At 37.7% G+C, this 23091-nt stretch overlaps 1 protein-coding gene across 1 annotated transcript in view; it reads right to left on the bottom strand.

The window, feature by feature from the left end:
• Positions 1-3158: 3158 nt before the first annotated feature.
• Positions 3159-23091, bottom strand: part of BLM (BLM RecQ like helicase) — a 68452-nt gene continuing 48519 nt past the window's right edge. Inside the window, exons 15-24 of the mRNA XM_007479294.3 lie at positions 22376-22482; positions 21484-21644; positions 17376-17571; positions 15695-15885; positions 14604-14751; positions 13578-13777; positions 13026-13218; positions 11752-11874; positions 6968-7169; positions 3159-3653 (exon numbers count right to left, since the gene is read on the bottom strand). Of these exons, the coding sequence (XP_007479356.2) occupies positions 3476-3653; positions 6968-7169; positions 11752-11874; positions 13026-13218; positions 13578-13777; positions 14604-14751; positions 15695-15885; positions 17376-17571; positions 21484-21644; positions 22376-22482 (1699 nt within the window). The 3' untranslated portion in view covers positions 3159-3475. The remainder of the gene's footprint in view (positions 3654-6967; positions 7170-11751; positions 11875-13025; positions 13219-13577; positions 13778-14603; positions 14752-15694; positions 15886-17375; positions 17572-21483; positions 21645-22375; positions 22483-23091) is intronic.

Below are 23091 nucleotides of genomic sequence, written 5' to 3'. Positions count from 1 at the left end.
AATATATATATAAAAGAATATATATTATATATTATATATGAATATATATTTATTTATAATATATAAATATTAAATATAAATATATAATATAATATACATTTATATATTATATTATATTCTATATATATAAAAGAATAATCCAACAAATGTTTATTGAAACAATGTACAAAGCACTGTTATGTATCAAGTACAGAAAGAGAAAAATAGTGCTTGCCCTCAGAAGCTAACATTTTACTAGGGGATACATATAAATTCAAAGCATACACAAAATAATTTTGAGAAGAGATTGCTAACAATTGAGGTGAATTTTAGAATTTCAGAAATGTCTCATATAGGACATGCTAGGTTGTGCTATGAAGTCAAAGGAACAGAGTCGTAAATTCCAGATTTTTGCAGAGGTTTGGAGGTAAGAGATGGAATGTTATACATAAAGAAGAGTAAATGAAGGTGATTAATATGAAAAAAGATGGGGTAGGTGTGTAAAAATTAAATTTCAAATAACAAAATATTACATTTTAAAGATTTATTAATGCTCATTAGAAATCAAGGAATAAAGAGGATACAAAATAAAAACCACGTGCCCATGGCTGATCAGTCAGTTCAAACGCCTACCTTACCACCACCAAGCTTGGGACAGGAAGTAAAGGGGCAGGACCCTCCATGTCCCTGCCTAATATCCTCTGCCTACAGGAAGTATGTAATGACAGGAAGTCAGTGTGCTCCTGGGAAATGTAGTTCCTTTTTAGGGTAACAGAATTTCAATTATACAGGTGGGAACCAGATGATGGAAGACCTAGAATATCAAGTTGAGGATTTTGTATTTTATCCTAGGAACAATAGGGAGTCATTAAAGGTTTTTGTGTCAGGGGCTGACATGGTCCAGTCTGATTTAGGAATATACATTTGGCAGCCCTGTAAAGGATTGGAGAGGGTAGACTGGAAGACGGGTGAGCAATTAGGAGGCTTAAAAATAAAACAAAACATCTGTACCTTCTGCCTTGGAACCAATATTATACCGCCTGCTATACACAAGTTCAAAATGGACCAAAAGTCTAATCATAAAGAAAGATCATACCATCAAAAAATTGGTTCCAAGGCAGAAGAGCAGTAAGGGCTAGGCTACTGGAACTGGGGTCAAGTTACTTTCCTAGGGTCATACACAGCTAGGAAGTGCCTGATTTGAACCCAGGTCTGACTGCAATCTGCTGAGCCCAGGTTAGGCAAGAGATGAGGACCTGAATTAAGGTGGAGGTTGCATGAGTGGAAAGGAGTAGACAGATGAAGGAGGTATTGTGGGGAGAGCATCACCAAAGCTTGGCAACTAATAGGATATGGAAATGAGAAGTAAAAACAACTGGGAGGCGGCACCTCACACCCAAACTGGCAACGATAGTCAAAGATGACAAAATTCATTGTTGGCAGGGATGTGGGGAAACGGGCAGGCGGATTCATTGCTGCTAGAGCTGTGAAGTGCTTCTATCCTTTTGGATGGCGACATGGAATTATACAATCAAAATGACAAAAATATTCATACCCCTTGAGTCAGAAATCCCACTTTTGGGTTTGTGCCCAAAGGAGGCTGGAGAGAGGAAGAGAAAAACCACTTGTAGAAGCACACTCAAAGGCAGGAGTACGACTAGTGACGGGAAAATCATGCGTTTGAATATTGGGGAAGAGCTAAGTGTGTATATGAATAGGATGGAACATGAGTGCCCTGCAAAGAGCGACAAATAGGAAGGCTACAAAGAAATTTGAGACTAGTGACGTGAAAGAACAGGTTGCGAAAAGGCCCCGAAGAAGGATCTATAAATGGAAGGGACTGTAGGTAGAAGATAACTTCAAGGCGCAGGAAAAGCATGGGAAGGGCATGAACAAGGCAGAGATCTGCCTCTCACAGAGCCGGTACTTGACTTTATCAGCTGACAAATAACAGGTTTTTTTTTGTTTTTTGGCTCTTTTTGCTTTGTTTGGCTTGATCACCATCATTATTAGTACTTCACTAATGCACTGCGTGGCCCCCTTCTGTGGATATCCCGACATTGCAGGGGAGCAGAACTTAAAACAATGTTTATGAATCACAAACTTGAGAGGCGCTATTCTAACCCGGGCGGTGTTAGGATAGGTTTATACCCCATATTGTTCCTACTTTTTAGAAAATTCTTGGCACTTTCTCAGACTCCCCAACCCGTGCAATCTCACTTTGCTTGTTCCTATTCCATGAGAATCAGAAGGGTAGACGAGGTCGAGAAAGGGCTGAGTGCGGTGTGTGTGTCCATGGGGAGAGGGGATAGAGCCTCTCACAGATGCCCGACTCCATACATTTTAGGAGGGAGAGAATGGCTGGGAGAACCCAGAGAGAGATCTCTTCTCAACAGGAAGGCCAGGTCGGGCAGCTGCTAGAATTCTGACTGGCTCAGAAGCAGCAGGGAGCGGGGTGAGGCACCGGCACCATCGGCTCCGTTCAGGTGGAAGGTTCTGGGGAAGGTCTGGAAAGCTCTTCTGCCAATGGGACGGTCCTGTTTCTGCCCCAGAGGAGTTGCAGCCAAGCTTCTTTTGTCCCTAAAGTGGGGAGTGTTAGAGGACACAAAGAGGCTCCCCGCTCCCGACTTGGGGTCCACACCGGCAATATCTGTGGTGTGAGGAATTCATGATGAGGAAGTTCTTTTGATAGGGATCTGCAAATGATTTTAGAGAACGGCCCGGGGAAAGCACTGAGAGATAGAGAGCAGGGCATAACTCGTGGTCATAAGGCTGTCACAGGCTGATCTTGAAGCTGACTTCAAGTCACCAAAACCGGCTGCTTCCAGTAACTGAAGAAAAAAGTTTTTAAGAAAAGGATGTTTAAAAACATTAAGTGACCCTGGGCAGGTCACTTAATCCTCATTGCCTAGTCCTTACCACTCATCACCACAGATAATAATGAAATAAAAATAATAATCAATTTAGATAGGCAATAGAGGAAAGATATTTTATGTTTGAAGAAATCGAGAATAAGTTCAGTTTTAGACATCAAGAATTTAAAGAGATGAAAGGAAATTCAAATGTAAATTTGGAAACAGTAAACATGGGACTAGAGCTTAGGAGGAGAATCAGGGCTAGAAACATTAGAAAAAGTTGTGTATTTTTGTATTCTTGAAATGGAAAACCAGAGCAACCACAGGATTTTAGAACACTTTATTATTAATTTCACTGGCTAGATGATACTCCAGATGCTGTTACAGACTATTTTGAAGAACATCGACCGTGGTTATATGTAGTAATAGCAAACTATGAGTATCTGAGAGAAACGTCCCTCTCCATTCCAAAAAAAAAAATATCATTCAAATAACAGGAAAGATCTCTAGTGTTTAAATAACATATACTTCATTAAAAAAATTTACAAGTTATATTATAGCACAATTAGTAGCCATTACAGTCAGTGCAGGTCAGATGATGACATATAAAAACAAGAACTATGTAGGTTCATGTATGGTTGTTACAAAAATGAATATGATGGTTGAAGGAATGGTCTATTTTTAGGCTGTGGTGGAGCCATAATCCCTAACTTTCTACTGGCTCCTGAAGTCATTTGAGAACTATAAGATGCTGAATTGGCTCCAACTGCATTTGAGGATTTGCTTTTAGAAGATGCCTTTCTGCATGTGGAAGACACCCTAGAAATGTGACCAAAAATACAAATTAAACCATGTTGATTTCATTTTGACAAATAAAATTATGCTTACCATGACTTATTTTAAGCAAATATCTAAATAAAACAACCAAACCAACTGAGAAAAGACAATGAAAAATACGCCCTTGAAATCAGTAACAAGAGGTAAAATGATCTGCAAGTTCAATTCTATCATCAGTAATAATATTTCCTACATTCATATAAGAATTGTCATATTGAGTAATACACATAGTTGGCCCAATACTGTTTTTTGGTAACCCTAAATATATTTTAGAAGTGGTTATGGTTGCCTTCCTTATGCTGAAGACGTTTATTTCCCCTAATAATCCATTATGGATTTATCTAATCCCTTTTTATATCTATTTGTATTTTCATTCTGTACAGCTTCTTGGTGTAATAAGTTCCTTGAGCTTATTTCCTGATCTGTATCCTTTTTCATTTACCTATGTATATTTTAAAGAAAGTAATTCCTAGATCAAGGAACAAATTCTATTTATCCATAAACATGTTATGATTGTGTAGATTTTGATTTTTTTATATTTTGTTCCATTTTGCTATGGTTATTCACCCAGTGCTGATTTTGTTTCAAACCCATTAAATGAATGAAAACACCTTAAAGTAAAGCCCCCAAACTCTTGGCCCATGCGTACCACGTAATCATATTCACATTTCAGGAAAGAGTATCTCTGGAAAGAAGCGGTGAGAGGGCCGTTTTCTCATTCCCAAACAGTCTATTCTTGGCATGGGCAAAACTGCTAGAGTCGGTAGGTAAAACTGTGCTGAGCTGGTTGGCTGGGTGGGCTTAATGGGCAAAGGTAACATGAGCTGCTTTTGGCCCCAGTCCACTAGTCTCGTGTGGGAGGAGCAGCTTTCTTCAAGTGGCTTCCCTGACATTTTATCCCACTGCTGCTCCCAACTCTAGGGCCAACTGCCTTTTAACTCAGAAAGAAAAGTGGGAGTGGAATGGCAGACTAAGAAGGTGAGGAAAGCTTCCAGCTGCAGCTCTCACTCCCCCAAAATGGTTTATTCCCAAGTCCTCCCAGCACCACCACTTCCCCTGCTGACCTAAAGATAATGGCTTTTAACAAAACAAAAACAACCCCCCCCCCCCCCCACACGGCCAGACGGCTTACAAAGATAATGGCACCGTTATCTATAGAAGCTCTTTGCCACAGAGCTATTTCCTGCTGTATTGTAACTGTGCTGAATTTATGCCCAGCATTAATTCCACGGCATTTTGACATGCCATTAGTGTTTCTGCATTGCTGTTAGGGCAATAGCTAGTGCTAGTGTTCTTTCTGTAGTGAAGACTATTGAGATTTTTGTTTAATTAGCCCTTGATCTTCTTAAGTAATTTAAAGTATCCCATGGCAAGGGTGAATGATGAAGTGGTCAGTCTTGGCTGTTCTGAACTGGAAGGGGAACAGTTTTTCCAGTTTCCATAAGCTGACCTCTTGCTGAGAAGTAAAACCTCACAAGAATACCTGCTATTTTTCCTGGGATTGCAGAATATTAAGTTTACAGATAGTCACTTCCACTTCACCTGGGTAATTTCTTTTACCCACAGCCAGAATGTCAAATACACAACCGGCTCATTGTTTACTGTTCTGAAGAGGCAAAACATGGAGACAAAAGGGCTAGGGTGAAGGGCTCTGAAAGACAAGGACTGCAGAGTGACAGTCACCTGGGTGAGCAGGAACAAAACAATAAGCAAATTCTCTTCTCCAGCAGCATGATGAGCAAAAATGGAATAGGAATAACAAATTGGCTTTTTATTTCTAAGACAGGGTGAGTTGTGGAAAAAAATGGATGACTAACAAATAGAAGAGAATTTTAGAGTGAGAAGAGATTCTCATGCCTGATAACATTATTAAAATTCGTCAACAAAATCTGTGAAGCTGTTTGGACCAAGCTGAGTTTCATTAAGACGGATAAGATTTGATGCCAGATTATTGGGGGAAATGTTTCTCTTTTATAGGTAAACAAAACAGCCCCAATATCTAATAATATGGTTTGTCTTAAGATTAGACCAAAATTAAAATAATTTGAAAGATCATTCACCTGTTTAGGAAACAATTACATTTTGTGCATACCCTATTGGGGAAATAAAATATTTCCCAAAGCAGCAGAGCTAAGGAAGAAAATAAGAACATTAAAATCCCAATGGAATAGCTGCTGGTCTCTGGTGTACTGAACACCATAAAATTAAATTCATGCTTAGTAATGAGCTAAAATTTCTGGGCATTGGCAGAAGAACTAGCATATAAAAGGTAGCAGTTCCACCCAGAAAGTGATAACTAGGGAAAACATGACCTCTGTCCCAACCTCAAACCAATTTTCAATTTTACTCTCTAGGAGGAAACAAGGGAGAATACAACAGCTTGCAAGTCTTACTACAGATTTTTCCCATTATCTAAAAACATCTCTGTGAAAACGTTGTTATTTTTAGTTTTACATTCTTTAGATTTAAGTAACAGCCACAACCCTACCCATCCCTTAACTAAAACAGCCAACAATTCAGAGCCCACTTGTAAGGCTATAACAGGAAGGCTTGCAGAGAGACAAGGGTATAAAGAAATGAAAAATGGCCCCCAGACCTTTGACTCATACTAGTCTGTGTAGACTCAACAAATCCAACACCTGATGCTTTTCCCTCCTTTACCAATAACCATGTTCTCCATTTTCTTTTACCCTAAATTCACCAAATATTCTATTTCTGGTTTTTAGTTGCCTCCTAAAATGATAGGTCGATGATATCATATGCTTTTGGTGTTTTAGAAATAAGAAGCAGCAAATATTAGATAATTCCATGGTGATCAGTAACTATTTGGTATCTATGTAAGGCTACTATGAACTAGTATATAATTGATAAAGACAGTAAATATTTTGGAAAAATAAGCTCAAGAAAATCACCCATTTTGAAAATAATTCAGGCTGAATCACTGCAGCCCAGAAAAGATAACTTTTTCTCAAACCTGAGTTACCAGTTTGTTAATGGGAAATGTACCCACTAGTTACTTTGTCACTTTAAAGCCCTGGTTTCTTCATTTGTAAAATAGTAAATACCTGCCTGGAGTATTGTCAGGATGAAATGAACTTAAAATATGTAAAAGTATTCTGTCAAGTGAAAAATGCTAAACAAACACAAGGTATTATTAAACAGCACTTAGAATGTATGTACTTTTATAAATATTTGTTGAATGAATAATAAATGCTTCCAACCAAACCAAAGCTATAGTTGTTTTCTTCCTGCTATTATGGATTGCAAAATAGAACTGAAAAGCAAAAGAAACATACCTCCTTGAATATGATTGCTGGTTCCCGTGGCTTGTTTTTTTCCTTTTTGCCTTCTGAAAGGTTGGCAATCTTCTCCTCTTTCTCTCATTTTTACTTTTATTTGAAAAATAGTGAGAAGATACTTGTGTTTCTTCTTCATTCACATCTTCCTCATTACTTCTGGCATTGTGAGGGCTTAGCCATAGCGAATCATTATCAGTAGCTACAAATGGGAAATAATGTATACATACTCTTAGTCAACCGTGTTTTGGTTTCAAAGAAACATTTTTAGAGTGGAGGGAAATAAAACTTTTGGACACACTGCTTCCTGGTATCCTGGCAATTTTTGTGGTGGAATTTAGCAAAGACAAGAAAGAACTTATTGGCTTTCAATCTTGGAGTTAAAATCTTTTCTCTCTCAGTCCCATAAAGGTAGTAATTCATTCATAATGTAGCCACAGCTCAAGAAGCAATTCTCGGCATTTTGGGAGTTATGACACTTGCTGGTTTATTCATCATTTTCATAACATCCCTCTCCTACTCATACGCCAAATACTCAATGGCAATACACATACATACACAACTAATGACACAGCTATTTATCTATCTACATAGGTCTACATATATAAATTTTTTACAATACCAGCTCTCAGCATTCAATGGTACTACAACTAATTATAATCACATCTAATAGGTAAAAGCTTATTTAACAATTAAAGCAACAAAACATTTCAGACCAACTTTTTCTTTTTCTATGCACAAACACATCTTCACATAACAGCTGCGAACACTTCACTAATTATGTTGTCAAAGGGCTAGGCAAGTAGACTTCGGCAACAATGAGAATTTACGGACTGATTTGCATCTCAGAACACAATTGTGCCTCTATCTCTATTTCATAAAGAAAATCATTTGCGGATTGGTAAGCCAGGGCAGGGAGGAAAGGAGAGATTTGTGCTCCAGTCCACCCCATCATGAGGATGATTCCTCATGTTGTCCCGACCAAAGGCTTCCCTGTCCATTATGGTCCTATTTCATCTATGCCTGAGCAGCTTTCAAGTATTTATCACACTAAAAACAATTCCTTTTCAACAAAGGAGAAGAGAGTGGTGTAATGAAAAAAGTCCTGGCCGAGTGGCAGGAAATCAGGGTTCTAAACCTGGTTCTGCCACCCCCAGGGGTGTGATTTTGAGCGTGTTATGAAATGTCTTTGGGTTGCAGATTCTTCATCTCTCAAATGAGGGGATGGACTGGATGACCTTTACGGTCTCCCTTTAGCATTAACATTTGATGATTCTAATCTATCTATTTAAAGTAAGGCTCAATTCTGGATAACTATTACCCCCCCCCCCCCAAAAAAAATCAGGAGGATCCTATTAGCCCAACTTCCCAAAAACATTTTTTATCATAAAATTAAAAAATAATGATGGAGAAGTCTCGTCAACACTGTGACTAATTTTAACGCCAAATTAACCGTTAAACAGACTTCCCTCTTCTTGGCAAATAGTGGACAATAACTAGGAAACAAGACCCATGAGGTTGGATATGAGCAATGTGTTGCCGAATGGAAGTTCTTCATTAAAAAAGGTTTTATTAGAGGAGTCTGGGGAGTAACAGGCATATGACAAAGAAATCAACATCAATACGACACTGGCGGTGTTGGAAAACCAAATCTGAAAAAGTCCTTGGCATGGTGGATGGAGTGCCGGGCACTGGGCTAAGTGCTGGGGATACAAAGGGAGGCCTCAGGGAGCTCCGTCTAATGGAGGTGAGGTGAGGGAGACGGGGTGTCGAGGAAGGTGCTGACATGAAGGAAGACTGCACAAGGTGGGCTTGGACGGAAGCCCAGAGGCAGACGTGAGGAGGTGCGCCTGGAGAGGGAACATTAAGGGGGCTGGAGTCAGTAGCCGGGAGCGTGCAAAGAGAGGAGGAGGGTGCGAGGAGCCTGGACAAGGGACCAGGCCATGAAGGGTCATGAGAGAGGTGACAGGGAGCCCCTGGAATCTGGTGGTGGGGTGTCTTTGATGTGGGGCCAAGTGAGGAGCTTTGGCACAGATTGGCTACAGGAGGGAGAAGGAGACTCAGATTTTGAGCCTGAGTGACTAGAAGGATGGTAGTGCCCTTGATACAATTCAATCGTGTACTGGTTGTGTCCATTACCTTTTGTCTAAGTATCAATTAGAAGTCAGAAGAGTCACAAAGTCTAGGCAATCAGGGTTAAGTGATGTGCCCAGGATCACACAGTGACAATGTCTGAGGCCAGACTTGAACCCAGGTCCACCTGACTTCAGGCCTGGCCACCTAACTGCCCCTGCTCCAGGCATTTTTCTCATTTCCAACAGTGCCCTTATTAAATTTGATATATGTGAATATCAAGAGGGCTATAGTCTTTTTTTTTTTGCTACAAATAAGGTCTTTATTTGTTTATTTTTTTTAAAAATATATTTTATTTGATCATTTCCAAGCATCATTCGTTAAAGACATAGATCATTTTCTTTTCCTCCCCCCCACCCCCCATAGCCGACACGTAAGTCCACTGGGCATTAGATGTTTCAAGAGGGCTATAGTCTTGATCAATGACACGTGTAAAACCCAGTGGAACTGCGCATTGGCTACAGAGGGGGTTGGGAGGAGGAGAGGGAAAGAACATGAATCAATGTAACCATGGAAAAATACTCTAAATTAATTAATTAAAAAAATTTTTTACAAGACAAGAAAAAAAAGAGGACTGTAGCTATAGAAATTTTTTTTGACAATGCTTAATTGAATGCTTAGAAAAGCTATTTTCTTAGGAAAAATTTCAAAACATTTTATATGGACAAAGAAGAATACAAAGACTTTATAAGTGTTTGTTTAAAAAAAAATCCTAATCTACTTTTTGACTTTATATCATTCCTAAAAATGGATCGGGCATTATTTCCATCTTGTAGATTGTGAGACTGAGGCCGAGAAGTTTAGATATAGCTTTCCAAGGTCACATAGCTAGTTAATAACTCTATTGGAATTAACATCCAGAACAAACAATTCCTCTCCTTGTATAAATCACTGGTCACTAAGAGCAAACAACCCTCAACTCTTACCTTCTGTTCTTTCATTCCTATCTTTCTTAATCCTAGTCTCGCCACCCCTCCCCCAAGTCCCCCTTCCCCTGCTGACCCTCACTGCCTCCACTTTGTCTCTCACTCCTCAAGTCTGGCTTTAGCCTCACTCTCTTTAAAGTGACTAACTACGTCTAATTTCCAAATCTGACGACACCTTCTCAGGCTCCATCCTTTACCACTGTCTGGAGTCAGCAGCACCGACCACTCTTCCCTCTCCTGGTGGTTTCTCCAGCTCACATCTACATCAGCCCCTTTCTCTGGGGCTCCCGAGGGTCCTGCCCAAGGTGGCTCTCTTCTCTCTCCCCCATATTCTCCCTTGGCTGAACTCCTGGCTCATAGAGCCTCCTGTCAAATGCCTACTGGGCCCTTTACACAAGATGCCCAAAGACATCTCAAACTCCATGCTGCCAAGGCTGAAGCCATCCTTCTCCCTCTTCTTGTAGAAGGTGCCAGCATCCTTCTGGTTTCCCAGGCGACTGATCTTGCTATCATTTTGTATTCTTCGTTCTCCCTTGCCCCATGTGTCCAATCAACTGACAGATCTTGCTGTTTCTGGGTCTGCAATGTCGCTTATGTCCGACGCCTCTTTTTTGCTCACAGAGCCACCGTGTGGTTAAGGAGCTCTTGCCTCATTTCTTACTTGTCTCCTCTCTGAAGCTTCGCACCCTTCCTGTCCATTGTCTACAGTGCTAGACAGGTGATTTCCTCAGAAGCCCAGATCTGCCCGTGTTACTGCCCTTATCACTCAGCTCCAGGGGTCCCTACTGCTTCTAGGATACTCTACAAACCCCTCAGATTAGTTGAGAAAGAACTTCCCGATCTGGCTCTGGTCACATACAGATTTTCCAAGTTCCTCTGGCACTCTCTGTCCAGTCAAAACGTCCTTCTCTTTGCTCCTCGAGAGATGCTGCCTCCTCCATCTGTGCCATTTTAGTGGCCAGTCCATGAGCTGGCATCATTCTTGTCTCCCCTCAAAGATGCAGCTCAAGCACAGACTTCTTCATGGCCTTTATGGCTTCTCTTCGCTGCTCTTGCTCTTTTCCTTCCCAAACTATCTAGAATGTTTATTCATGTCATCTTTATTCTGCACCCACACATATCTCTGCCATAAGAATGGAAGCTCCTCGGGACAGTGACTGGCATGCAGTAGGGGCTTACTGAGAACTACTGTTGATCTACTGTTTTTCCACTAGATCCTGTTATTCCATGGCCCCACTTTTAGTCTTCTCTAAGGTGAAAATTAAGCTTAATGAGTTATATTCCAGTGTACTAACTAGTGCCTTGATAGTTTGAAAAAAAAATAAGACAAAACAAAATCCTTACTTTGTGTCTTAGTATCAATTCTAAGACAGAATAGTAGCAAAGGCTAGGCAATTGGGGTTCAGTGATTTGCTCAGGGTCACATAGCAAGGATGTGTCTGAGGCCACATTTGAAGCCAGATCCTCTTAAATCCAGGCCCTGTGTTACCTTGCTGCCCCTGCCCTGACAGCATTTAAGATTTAATGTAACTTTCAAAGGGGCCTATCCTGAATAATAGTTGGGGGGTGGGTGGGTGGGGGAAGGGTCAGGCTTTCTGTGTCAAAATACTTAACAGAAAGTAGAAAAAGTCAAGTGCTGATCCAGGGGTTTATTTTTTAGAGACAGATTATATAAATAACTCTTAAATAAACAAAATGAAATATTGTATTGAAGAGCTACTGAACCTGGCAATGTCCACTCAGAATATTTCTGGAGCACTGAAATAACTTCAGCACCGTATTTTTCCAGTTTGTCTTCTGTAACACCATCAATCTGAAGCAAAACCTCAGGATCAGAAGATAGAGATTCTAAGCACAGGTAAAAAACAAACAGAAATCAGAAGTTATAAGCATCATTCTTATTGAACATTTATTAAATAGTATAAACTAAGCAATTGGGGGGGGGGGTTAAAACACATAAAAAAGTCTCTGTTCTTGAGTTTATAATCTAGCCAGAGGCATGGGACACACAAAGGCAGAAACAAATATTAATGTTATTAAAGTTCTTGTTAAGGACCAAACAAATGGCAATCAGTGTTATAAAAACTCAGGAGAGGGAGTAATTAGCAAGTGTATAAGGGAGCATGTGCCTGATTTGACCAGGAACACAATGAACAGATTTGTCTGACTGGACTACTGGGGGCAATCCTGGAGACCTAGGCAGGAGCCAGAATGTAGGTAACAGGTTTGGAAGTATCTGAACTGGAGGCTACGTAGTGAAGTGGAGAGCAGGGTTTTCAGCTTTGGAAGCAGAGTTTGGGATGGACTGGTTGGGTAAAGAAATTGAAGAAGTGGAGAGCAATGTGATCCCAGCAACCATCTAACAGTTGAAAGGGACTGGGCTAGGATGGTGGGGAAAGAATGGTAAGGAAGCAGGGATTATGAATGACTGGAAAGAAGACTATAGTAGAAAACAAGTGTTATTCTCAATTAATTATGGGAATATTTAATGCTGCTAGGGATTCTAATGAAAAAGCTGGTAAGACCATAGAAACACTTCCTATCTGAAGGTATGATATCAGAGAACAATCTGAAAAACAATGTAATACTGGATTTATTCTAAAAAAAAAAAACAAACAACAAAATAAAAACAAATCTCTTACTTTGTTTTAGTAATAACTCTAAGACAAAAGGGCAAAGGCTAGGCAAATGGGATTAAGTGACTTGCCCAAGATCATACAGCCAGGAAGTATCTGAGGCCAAATTTAAACCCAGGTCTTCTTGATCCTAGGCCTGGCTCTCTATCTACTGTGCCATCTAGCTGCCCTCTTCAGGACATATTCTTATCAAAGAGCTACTTTATCTTTATTTTATTAAAATTAAACTACATTTTTAGGTTTTCAACTCCAGAGATCATGAATTTTAGACAAAAAAAGCTATATTTATGATAAGGATTCTTTAGCAAAACTAATTTTTCCTCTATTAACTTATAGTTCAAGTAACTGAAGGTCCATCCATACCTGCAAGTTTTTTTAGAGTAACAGTATTAAATATATTGAAGTAATGGACACCAAAAACCTTCCCGAGGCCTTTGCAGACCTCAGTAAGTTCTCCCAGGCACTTCTTAACCAGTTCTTCTCTTTGGGATGTCTTCTCAACTAAAGCTTTTTGCTTTCTCATACTGCTGAAATTCTCAGTTTCTAGAAAGTCCACCTTCAGGAGAAAGAAAAAGTTATGTACTAAAATGCATATAAGCAAACAGATGCTTTAGAAGTAAAAAGAAAATCATCTGTCAGAGATCTGATGGTTGAATAAATTCTACTAAATTTTGATGTGACCAAATATGAAGTTTTTATTTAAACTTCCAGAGGAAATGAATAGAAATTCATAAGGGCAGAATGACCACAAATTTATAAGACTCTTTTATAAAATCTGTATTTCAGTAAAAATATGCCTACACACACATTCAAACATACAAATATTTATGGCTTCCTAATATATAACTATTTCCCCTTACTTACTTGAAAGATGCAGGCAGAAGGTAAAGATAAATTAAATTTCAAATGACCTACCTTTAAATACCCATTCAGGACAGCCTGGGCTTTCTCTCCCAGCATCACATAAGCGATTGCTTGGTCATTAGCATTAATATACAAATCTTCATCCAAAATTTTGTCAAGTATCAGCTTTTTCAGAAGTCTTTCGGCATTATGTCGTGAATAAGCAGCTCCCTTCCCAAATATGCCTGACTGAATCTTAGCACTTTTACTCCCTGGTGAGAAAGCATAAGAAGTTTCTTTAGCATTTTTAAGTAATAATCACCAGTATCACACTCTCTAATGATTCCCACAGGTTGATAAACTAATTTACATAGGTAGTCTGAACTAGACAAAACAGATTAAGTCTGAATGTATTATTTCACAGAAAAACTCATGGAGAGATATAAAATATATTATATATTTTTGGATTTTTTTTTTCTTTAAAATCATCTGTGCATAGAGGGGACAGCTGGGTAGCTCAGTGGATTGAGAGCCAGGCCTAGAGACGGGAGGTCCTAGTTTCAAATCTGGCCTCAGACACTTCCCAGCTGTGTGACTCTGGGCAAGTCACTTGACCCTTATTGCCTAGCCCTTACCACTCTTCTGCCTTGGAACCAATACCCAGTATTGGTTCCAAGACAGAAGGTAAGGGTTTAAAAAAATTAAAAAGAAATAATTAAACAGATGCCAATTGCCTCAAAATAAGCTAAAGAAACACAAGTAATTTCTGAATAATGCACCAACAATTCCAAAATAGATCTAAAACAACATAGAGGAAAAGGATGGAAGAAACTCTTAAGAAGTTTATTATGAGAACTGATCTGCGATAAAATTGGATAATAGACTTTTAAAATGGCTTTCCTCTAAAATTAACACCTGCATTATTTTCATATAAACTTTCATAATGGTTTAATAATGGTATAATTTTTAAAAACGAATTTTGTATTGTTATAAAACTTAAATAAAAGGGGAATATTTAACTGCATTTTTCTTCTTATCTATAATGAACTCCCTGGATTCTGTTTACATGGAGTAAAATCTACCAATGAAATAACTTACCCAGGAAAATATCGGCCAGCATGTTCATAGTAAATCTTCCACAAGAGCCCCTCATCTTTTTATTTCTTTCTCCATTCAGTGAATCATGCTCTTGAACAAACTTTATGATGTTTTTCACATCTTCTGTCACATCCCTTGTCTTGTAATCCTACCAGCAGGAAACAATTGTTTCTGTTGTAACTAAGATGGCAACTTATTTCCAAACTGCCAGGGTTGAAAACTCACTTCTATCTGATTATACCGTATATTGCTCTGCATTTATTGGTCTTCCTTAGAAATCACACTGTCCTGTTCTCTAATTGCTTCACAGATATTTGTCTTATTTCCTTAACTAGATTATAAAATATTTGTGGGTAAACGGCATCTTTTTCTTCCTTTGGGCAAGGATCCAGAGAATCTTGTACAATGAGAAACTCACAGCAAGGATTGATGCATATTTGTTTGAATTAACCAAACTTCTAAAATACAGAAAGGATAATTAGGTAAATATAGTAACAGAAAGGGGGTCAGGTCTTACGAGACTAGCAAATTATTCCTGAGATGTAAGTTGGAGAAAAGCATCTGCTGGCATCCTATACTTTTCTCCTCAGATGGCAGTCCAATATAATTGATCTAATGAACACATGGAATTACAAATCTGTTTATTTTTCTAGATGAGGATAAACCTTATTATTAACCTAACTCCGGTGAAAACAATAGCTTTTATCCTATTCCATAAAAATATTTTGCTTCATTTTGAATATTTCTTCTTCCTAGATGCTTTTGATATGTCATCCAACACATCCTGAAAAATTCTAAAAATTCAGCATAACTAATAAACACACAAAAAACTAACTATTCTAGTATTAGATAGCCACTCTTATAAGTCTCTAGGAAAGGAAGTAGCATAAATTTGCTGGTCACAACACATTTTTTAAAGTCTTCATTTTATAGAATCAAGACTTGTTTTCTTTTTGTTCATCCTTAGATTGTTAATCTTTTAAATCTAACATAATTCATTTAAAAAGCAATCAAGTGACCACTCCATTCCCAACATTAAAAACAAAAGAAATCCCACCCCAACAAAAATACATAAAATCCCTTCATTTTACCTTCTTTTTGCAGCAGTTATCACAAGTCACATCAGGGTATTCCTTACAAAAGTTAGGATTGAATCCATTTTCTCCAAAGTATGACAAAAGTTGAATTCTTCGACATTCTATTATGTTTTCACAGTAATGTACCATGCTATATAGATTATTGAAGTGAGTCTGTCGGGTATGACTGTTTCCATCTTTCTCCACTGAAAAATTTAAAGTGTATCACAGAAAAGTACACTTATTAAAACAAGATATCCATAATCTTATATTTTGCCAAAATGTCACTGAAATGACTTTTTCCTCGGAATAAGTAATTGATAAGGTAGGTGAAAATCTTTTTATCAGAAACTTTTCAGTAATAGGATATGGTCTATTAAATATATATTGATATATTTTAACTGTTACTTTCTGATTTAATAAAAACTCTTAAGACAGAAGGGCAAGTATTAGGAAATAGGTTTAAGTGACTTGCTCAGGGTCATAGCTAGGAAGTGTCTGAGGCCAGATTTGAACCTGTCATCCCAACTCCAGGCCTGATGCTCTATCCACTGTGCTGCCTAGATTCCTTTTGATCTATTAACTATTACTGAATTAATGAACAAGTATTTATTATGCCAGGCACTGTTAACTTCTAGTGATACAAATGAAAAGAAAGTTCTTGCCTCCAAATGCTTCAACAAAGCACTTAATGAACTTTTTTTAATACATGGTATAGAACCAAGCATTTCCCAAAAACATTGACCTAAAATGGTTAACATGACGTATATATTTAACATATTTATATTTAGGATTGGATTAAAAGTTCCAGTAACCTTGCTCATAACATTTCAATTGTCCACTGCAGAACTCGATAACAATTCAAATCTATATCACATTTTATATTTTATTAAGTGCTTTCCCCATAATATCTGCTGTGTAAGGAGCCTATTTTACTACTGAACTAAGAGGCAGGTTATAGTAGAGGTCTTAACCTTCTTTGTGTCAAGGATCCCTTTGGCAAGCTGATGAAGCCCATGGACCCCTTTTTCAGTATGAAATTTTCTGGCTATATTCATAATCGAAAGAAATGCTAGAATTCAGTTAGAAGTCAATGAAAACAAAGATATAATCCCCCCTCCCCCATCCAAGATCACAGAACTCCTGAAACTATATTCACAGATGATGTGGGGATCCAGGATTCCAGATTAAGAACCCCTTGGCAATACATGAATTTGCCCATAGAAACAGAACTAGAAGATATCAGGTCAAGGACTCAAATGCAAGGTCTCTTATGGTGCTGCCCCGCCACTTTGTATACTATTAATATTTGCTAAAGATTGTCTCAAATCTTCATTAAGCAAAACAAATCAACACATCAAATGCCATCTCCAATATATCATCTCACCCTTCAAAGTTTAATACTAAAGAATTATTATGAGTATTTAAAAATAATTAAAAATGGGCCCTTCATCAAATTTTAGTACCAATTTTGAAAATGTTAGTCATTTTAAAAACACTATCTAAATGGGGTATTCCAGAAGTCTTAGTTATAGATCTAAGAATTTATAAATCTTATATCTGTAACTAAGGCTTTTCGGACGCCCTGTATAAATATTTTGGTTGTTCTATAATTACATGCTAATCTAAAGGTAATATGACCAAGGGGTACAGAAACTAAAAACTCCTTAATATCCCAAAGAAAATTTTAGCTTACTAAGAATAAGTCTTTTAAGTCTGGTTACATCATGATAGTTGTAGAAAAGCAGACAGTGAGACATTTCACCATCTCTTCCAGCTCTGCCAGATTCCTGGTAATATCCTTCTACTGATTTAGGGAGAGATGAATGGATAACATAACGCACATCTGGTTTATCGATCCCCATGCCAAAAGCAATTGTTGCACAGATAACCTGAAATAAAATAGAAAATATTATCATGTTATAAAAACCTCACAAAATCTTAGCTTTAAGTTATGAATAAAAATGTTTAGGTATAATGAAGTATTTTATTTCTGGTAAAACCCTTAACTTCCACCTTAGAATCAATACTCTGTATTGGTTTCAAGGCAAAAGAATGGTAAGGGCTAGCCAATGGAGATTAAGTGACTTGCCCAGGGTGATAAATCTAGGAAGTGTCTGAGGCCAGATTTGAACCCTGGATCTCCTCTCTCTAGGCCTGGCTCTCAATCCACTGAGCCACCTAGCTGCCTCCCATAATGAAGTCTTTTTGGTTGTAATTTATGTATTTAGAATATTTTTCCATGGTTACATGATTCATGATCTTTCCACCCCTCGAGCTGACAGTTCACTGAGTTAGACATGCACCATTGCTTAAAATCTATTTCCATGTTATTCATATCTACAGTAGAGCGATCCTTTAACATCAAAACCCCAGTCATATCCTTATCACACTACATGATCGATCACATATTTTTCTAATGCATTTCGGTTCCCACATTTCTTTCTCTGGATGTAGATAGCATCCCTTCTCATAAGTTCCTCTGGATTGTCCTGGGTCATTGCATTGCTGCTAGTAGAGAAGTCCATTATATTCGATTGTACCACAGTGTATCAGTCTCTGTGTACAATGTTTTCCTGGTTCTGCTCCTTTCACTCTGCATCAATTCCTGGAGTTCTTTCCAGTTCACACAGAAATACTCCAGTTCCATAATGAAGTTTTTAATGAGAGTAAGATTATACAGAAAATATCAATAGCTTTCTGGAATATTTTTAAAAGAACTTTAATGTAAAATTCAAAATCACTCAATAATTTTTTTGATATATATTATATATATATTTATATAATTTATTTATAATAATATATTTAATATATATTAATAATAATATAAAATAATATAATTAAATAATAATAATTTTCCTTATGAATACAAAACTAGTATTGCATTTTATTCAATACACAGGGTGTCCCAAATGTTTAATGCAATTTTAAGATATTACTCTGTATAGTCTCCAAAGAAAAATGTAAATACCAGATGCTTCTAAGAGTTGCATCACTAAATTTTACTTTAAAATGTTCTAATGAACTATTCACATTAGGCTGATATTTCAGTTTAGTCACCCCAGTGAGCATGAATAATTCTCACATTGGTAATGTAGAGTCTCCAGAAGACTCCAAAGCAAAGAGAGCCTGAGCACCACAGTAAAGTATCATTTTCCTGAAGCTTTCTTGTAACCAAAGACGAGAGAGCAAAGACCACCATCAGTGACAGTCAACCTTGAAGTTTGTACATTTGTTCTTTTGATGTTAGAGATGCTAGGAGCAAATGGTGCTCTAAATGCTGCGCGCCTTCAGTTAGTCAAACAATAACAAACCTCTCCTGTAATTAGTCATGTGTTTTGCTTTAGCTGCTCTTACCACCAGCTCAAAGCTTTCTGTTCTCATAGATTGTCATGAAACAACCCCAGGTTTGCAATAACACTAGGCCAACTTTTAAATTCAAGATGTGTCAAAGTTTAATGGAAATTCTAGCAGCATAATGCCTTCCTTAAAGTATATGCTGGATATGTCTGTTGACTGGAAGAATCTTGTGAGGGTCAAAATTAAAAGTGGATCAATTCTGAAAAAAGACTTTCTCCAGAAAGCACAATATAATTTAAAATTGAGAGGAATTAAATACCAATTGATGACTGGCGAGTCTACCTGGAACCACCACATCATTAGAAGTCCCAGCCATAACTCCTTTTCATATTGGTTCACTCTCTGATCTACTCCATCTCCACACTATGTTGGTCCATTGATGTTCTCCTCCCTCCCCACCTCTTCTTCTTCTTTTTTTAAATAAACCCTTACCTTCTGTCTTGGAATCGATACTGTGTATTAGTCCCAAGGCAGAAGAGTGGTAAGGGCTAGGCAATGGGGATTAAGTGACTTGCCCAGGGTCACACAGCTAGGAAGTGTCTGAGGCCAGATTTGAACCCAGGACCTCCCATCTCTAAGCCTGGTTCTTAATGCACTGAGCTACTCAGTTGCCCCCTCCCACCTCTTCTTTAAAGGCTGTTTTTACTAATCAGAATATGAACTACATGAGAATAGGGACCATTTTATTTTCATTATCATCATCATTATTATTTTTAAAACCTTTATTCTCTGTCTTACAATTGATACTAAATACTGGTCCCAAGGTAGAAGAGTAGTCAGGGTGAGGCAACTAGGGATCAGTTTCTTGCCCAGGGTCACACAGGAAGTATCTGAGGCCATATTTGAACCCTGGATCTCCCCTTTCCAGACCTGGCTCTCTATCCACTGAGCCACCTGACTACCTTGAGGCCATTTTATTTTCTTGTTCTCGTATTACCAGTGCTTATCTGACAAAAGGCAAGCACTTAATAAGTGCAGTATCTATCATGTCCCAAAAATTATCTGTCAGTGAGAAGTTATGTCATCAATACTTTCAAATATATTAATATGGAAAAAAAGCTATATGACTCAGGTTGTACTACATTACACAAATAAAATTGTTCAGATAGAGGTTGACAAATTAATCTCCTATAAAAAAAAGAATACATTTTGCTGATGTTTTTGCTTATAGCTTTTTGCGAAAAATGTGTTGTTTTTGCAAGAACAGAATTTCAAAAGTAAGTGATGGTGATACAGAAGGAGGAAATGTGGCAGACCTGTTTTACAGCTGAGCCTAACATCAGAAAAGGGATCTGCAGGTTACTGAGTGTTTATCTAACCAGTGTGTCTGTACCCTTATTAAAACAGAGGGTAACTGTGCTGTACTCCAGGTTACCTGTCCTTCCAAAAATAAGAGGCACTACCATCAAGGTCAAATTTTCTTATAAGGAAAAGTATAATGAAGCCTCTTGTGGCAGATGGCAGGGTGTCCAGAGTGCCATATAAACACAACAGTGGAATAATGAATAGTGAGTGAGGATTTCATTTAAAGGTAACTGCAGTTTAAAAAGGACATCTTTGAGCACATGATTATAAGGTATGCTGCAAAGTCAGAAAACATCTAAAGAGCCGAAGCATTTGACATTTTTCTTGAAAAACCCTTACTGTCTATCTCAGAATCAATAAATATCAGTTTCAAGGCAGAAGAACAGTGAGGGCTAGGCAGCTGGGATCAAGTGACTTGCCCAAGGTCACACAGCTGGGAAGTGTTTGAGGCCAAGTAAGAACCTGGAACCTCCCATCTCTAGGTCTGGCTCTCTATTCACTGAGCCACCTAGCTGCCCCCAGACATCCTTCAACTGGGAAATCTTGTTTAGTTGCTAATTCCTCCTTTTATTTTCCTTCAAGATATATCTGTGTTTAAAAACCACTCACTATGAATTTGGATAATTTCTTTGAGAGGAGAAGATTTCATAGAAAAGTTAGCACTTTATAAAAAGCCACAGAATCAGGGCCATCACTTTAGCTAACTGGAGAGAGGAAAAAGTATATTTGTGTGTAGGGGAGGGGAAAAGGGACACAAGTCTGAATCTCTCTTGTGAATTCAGCAAGCTCAAGCCTTTTCAACAGTACAGGATAAAAATTCACCATGACTGGAATGGCTAATCTAGTAGCTCACACACACAAAATTATGATTTGATTTGAATGGTTTTTATAGTTTACTTTAAATCTGACATGACATTAAGAAAGCTGGGGGGCCAGAGCTAGATGCTATGGTAACATTTGGCTCAACTCAGAATTAAAAAGTTTAAACTTTATCTTTATAAAAGTTAGAGAATGTACTAAGTGCATCTGTCTTCCATCTGAAATCAGACTTGTTTCGATGTTGACTGCTGAATAGCTCTAGTTTTCATGTGAACTCTTACTCATCCTGTAAGCATTCACATCCCTTGCTTTCATGATACCTGGCAGCCATCCTGATTAATCCACTTGTGCTGTACTTCATCTCTAGCTGAATCACTGAGGCCGGCATGATAAGAAAGGGCAGCAAGACCATCCTTTTGTAAGGTGTCAGCCATCGTGTCACACTCACGCCTGGAAAGGCAGTAAATTATGCCCGAGTCATCTGTTAATAAATAAAAATAACTTACACTGAGAAAAATGGCATATTTTATTTCAATACTAGTTCTGTTTTGTTTTTGTAAAGGATGAATGAAGATCACACAGAAAGCACAGTCTAAACAGGGGAACTCTGTGAACTAGGTGTTAGGGTATTTAGTTCTAATTCTAGCTCTGTTCTTGAAGGGCTGAGATGACCTTGGATAAATTATTTTCTCTTTTGTAGAATCTTATTAATAAAATGGGAATAATAATCAATACTCTTTTTCTTTCTCAAATAACAATATATAGTCTTAATTCTCCATGGTAATGAGAGAAAAGAGTTGTGTGGATAAGTGAAATTAACCTGAGGTCTCATTTTCATATAATTAATTTTAAAAGTAGGAAGTGGGTGGGAGAGGGCACAAAAACAAAAAAATCTGGATTATGAACATACTGATGCTAAGCCAGAGAAAGTGATTATCTACTAAAAAAAAAAAAGAAATCACAATTGAGAGTTAACAACAATACAGATGCAGGTGGTGTATTTCATATATTTTGTGCTGATGATTACTGTCAAGCCAAACAGAGTTTTACCAACTCCAGAAATCAAAGAGTTGAAATATTTTGTACTATAAATAACTGCTTAGTAGTCTTATGAGAAAAGAATTATTTAATATGCAGTCTTCTATAGTCCATGTGGTATTAAAAAGACATTTTTTTAACACTTCCAAACATAATTCACAAGTTTCTACTCACGTGGGTGATGTTTTCTGATCCATTCTAAGCAATCAAATGCCACCTTTTTTGGTTTTTTGGGTAACACACTGTACTTCAGATTATGTCTGTTAAAACTCATGCTAAATCTAAAAAAGACCAGAGTACAAAATTCAGTCTTTTTGGAGAACTTGACTTTCACCATCCTCAGAAGTTCAAAGTAATGAATCCAAACTGAGAGCTAAAATAATGACATGTCTTAATGACCTGATTGAGGCTGAATGAACTGTATACAATAATGAAATAGAAGTGAGTAAAGGGTGGGATTGAGGAGAAACATATTAACTATTAAATCTCCTAACTTGCCATAATTTTTCACAGGCTTGCAAAATCTTGACCAACATTACCCATATATACAACATTGTATAGTTGGCCTTCCTAGGTCTTAGTTTCCATAACTTTAAAAGGAAGGGATTAGACTAACTGATCTTTAAGGATCCTTCTAGCTATAAATCCAGTGCTGAGACACATTATGTCCCATTTGCTTAGGATGAGAAAACACAGGTGTCTGTCTATAGCAGTGTTCACCAACAGCACAATTTTTCCTTAAAAAATTTTCACAAAAGTTATTCAGGGAATTCCCATTTTTTTTCACTATGGGCATATGAAAATTAGCATAGTTGATGCAAAAGGATGCTAACTGGCAGTCGCCATAACATAAGGCTGATGGAAACATGATGAAAACTATTTCTATTTTT

Source organism: Monodelphis domestica, chromosome 1 (genome assembly GCF_027887165.1).
Source record: "Monodelphis domestica isolate mMonDom1 chromosome 1, mMonDom1.pri, whole genome shotgun sequence".
In the NCBI taxonomy this organism is placed as follows: domain Eukaryota; kingdom Metazoa; phylum Chordata; class Mammalia; order Didelphimorphia; family Didelphidae; genus Monodelphis; species Monodelphis domestica.
The sequence above is the reverse complement of the archived record's forward strand: the minus strand, read 5'-3'. Positions and strand labels throughout refer to the sequence as shown.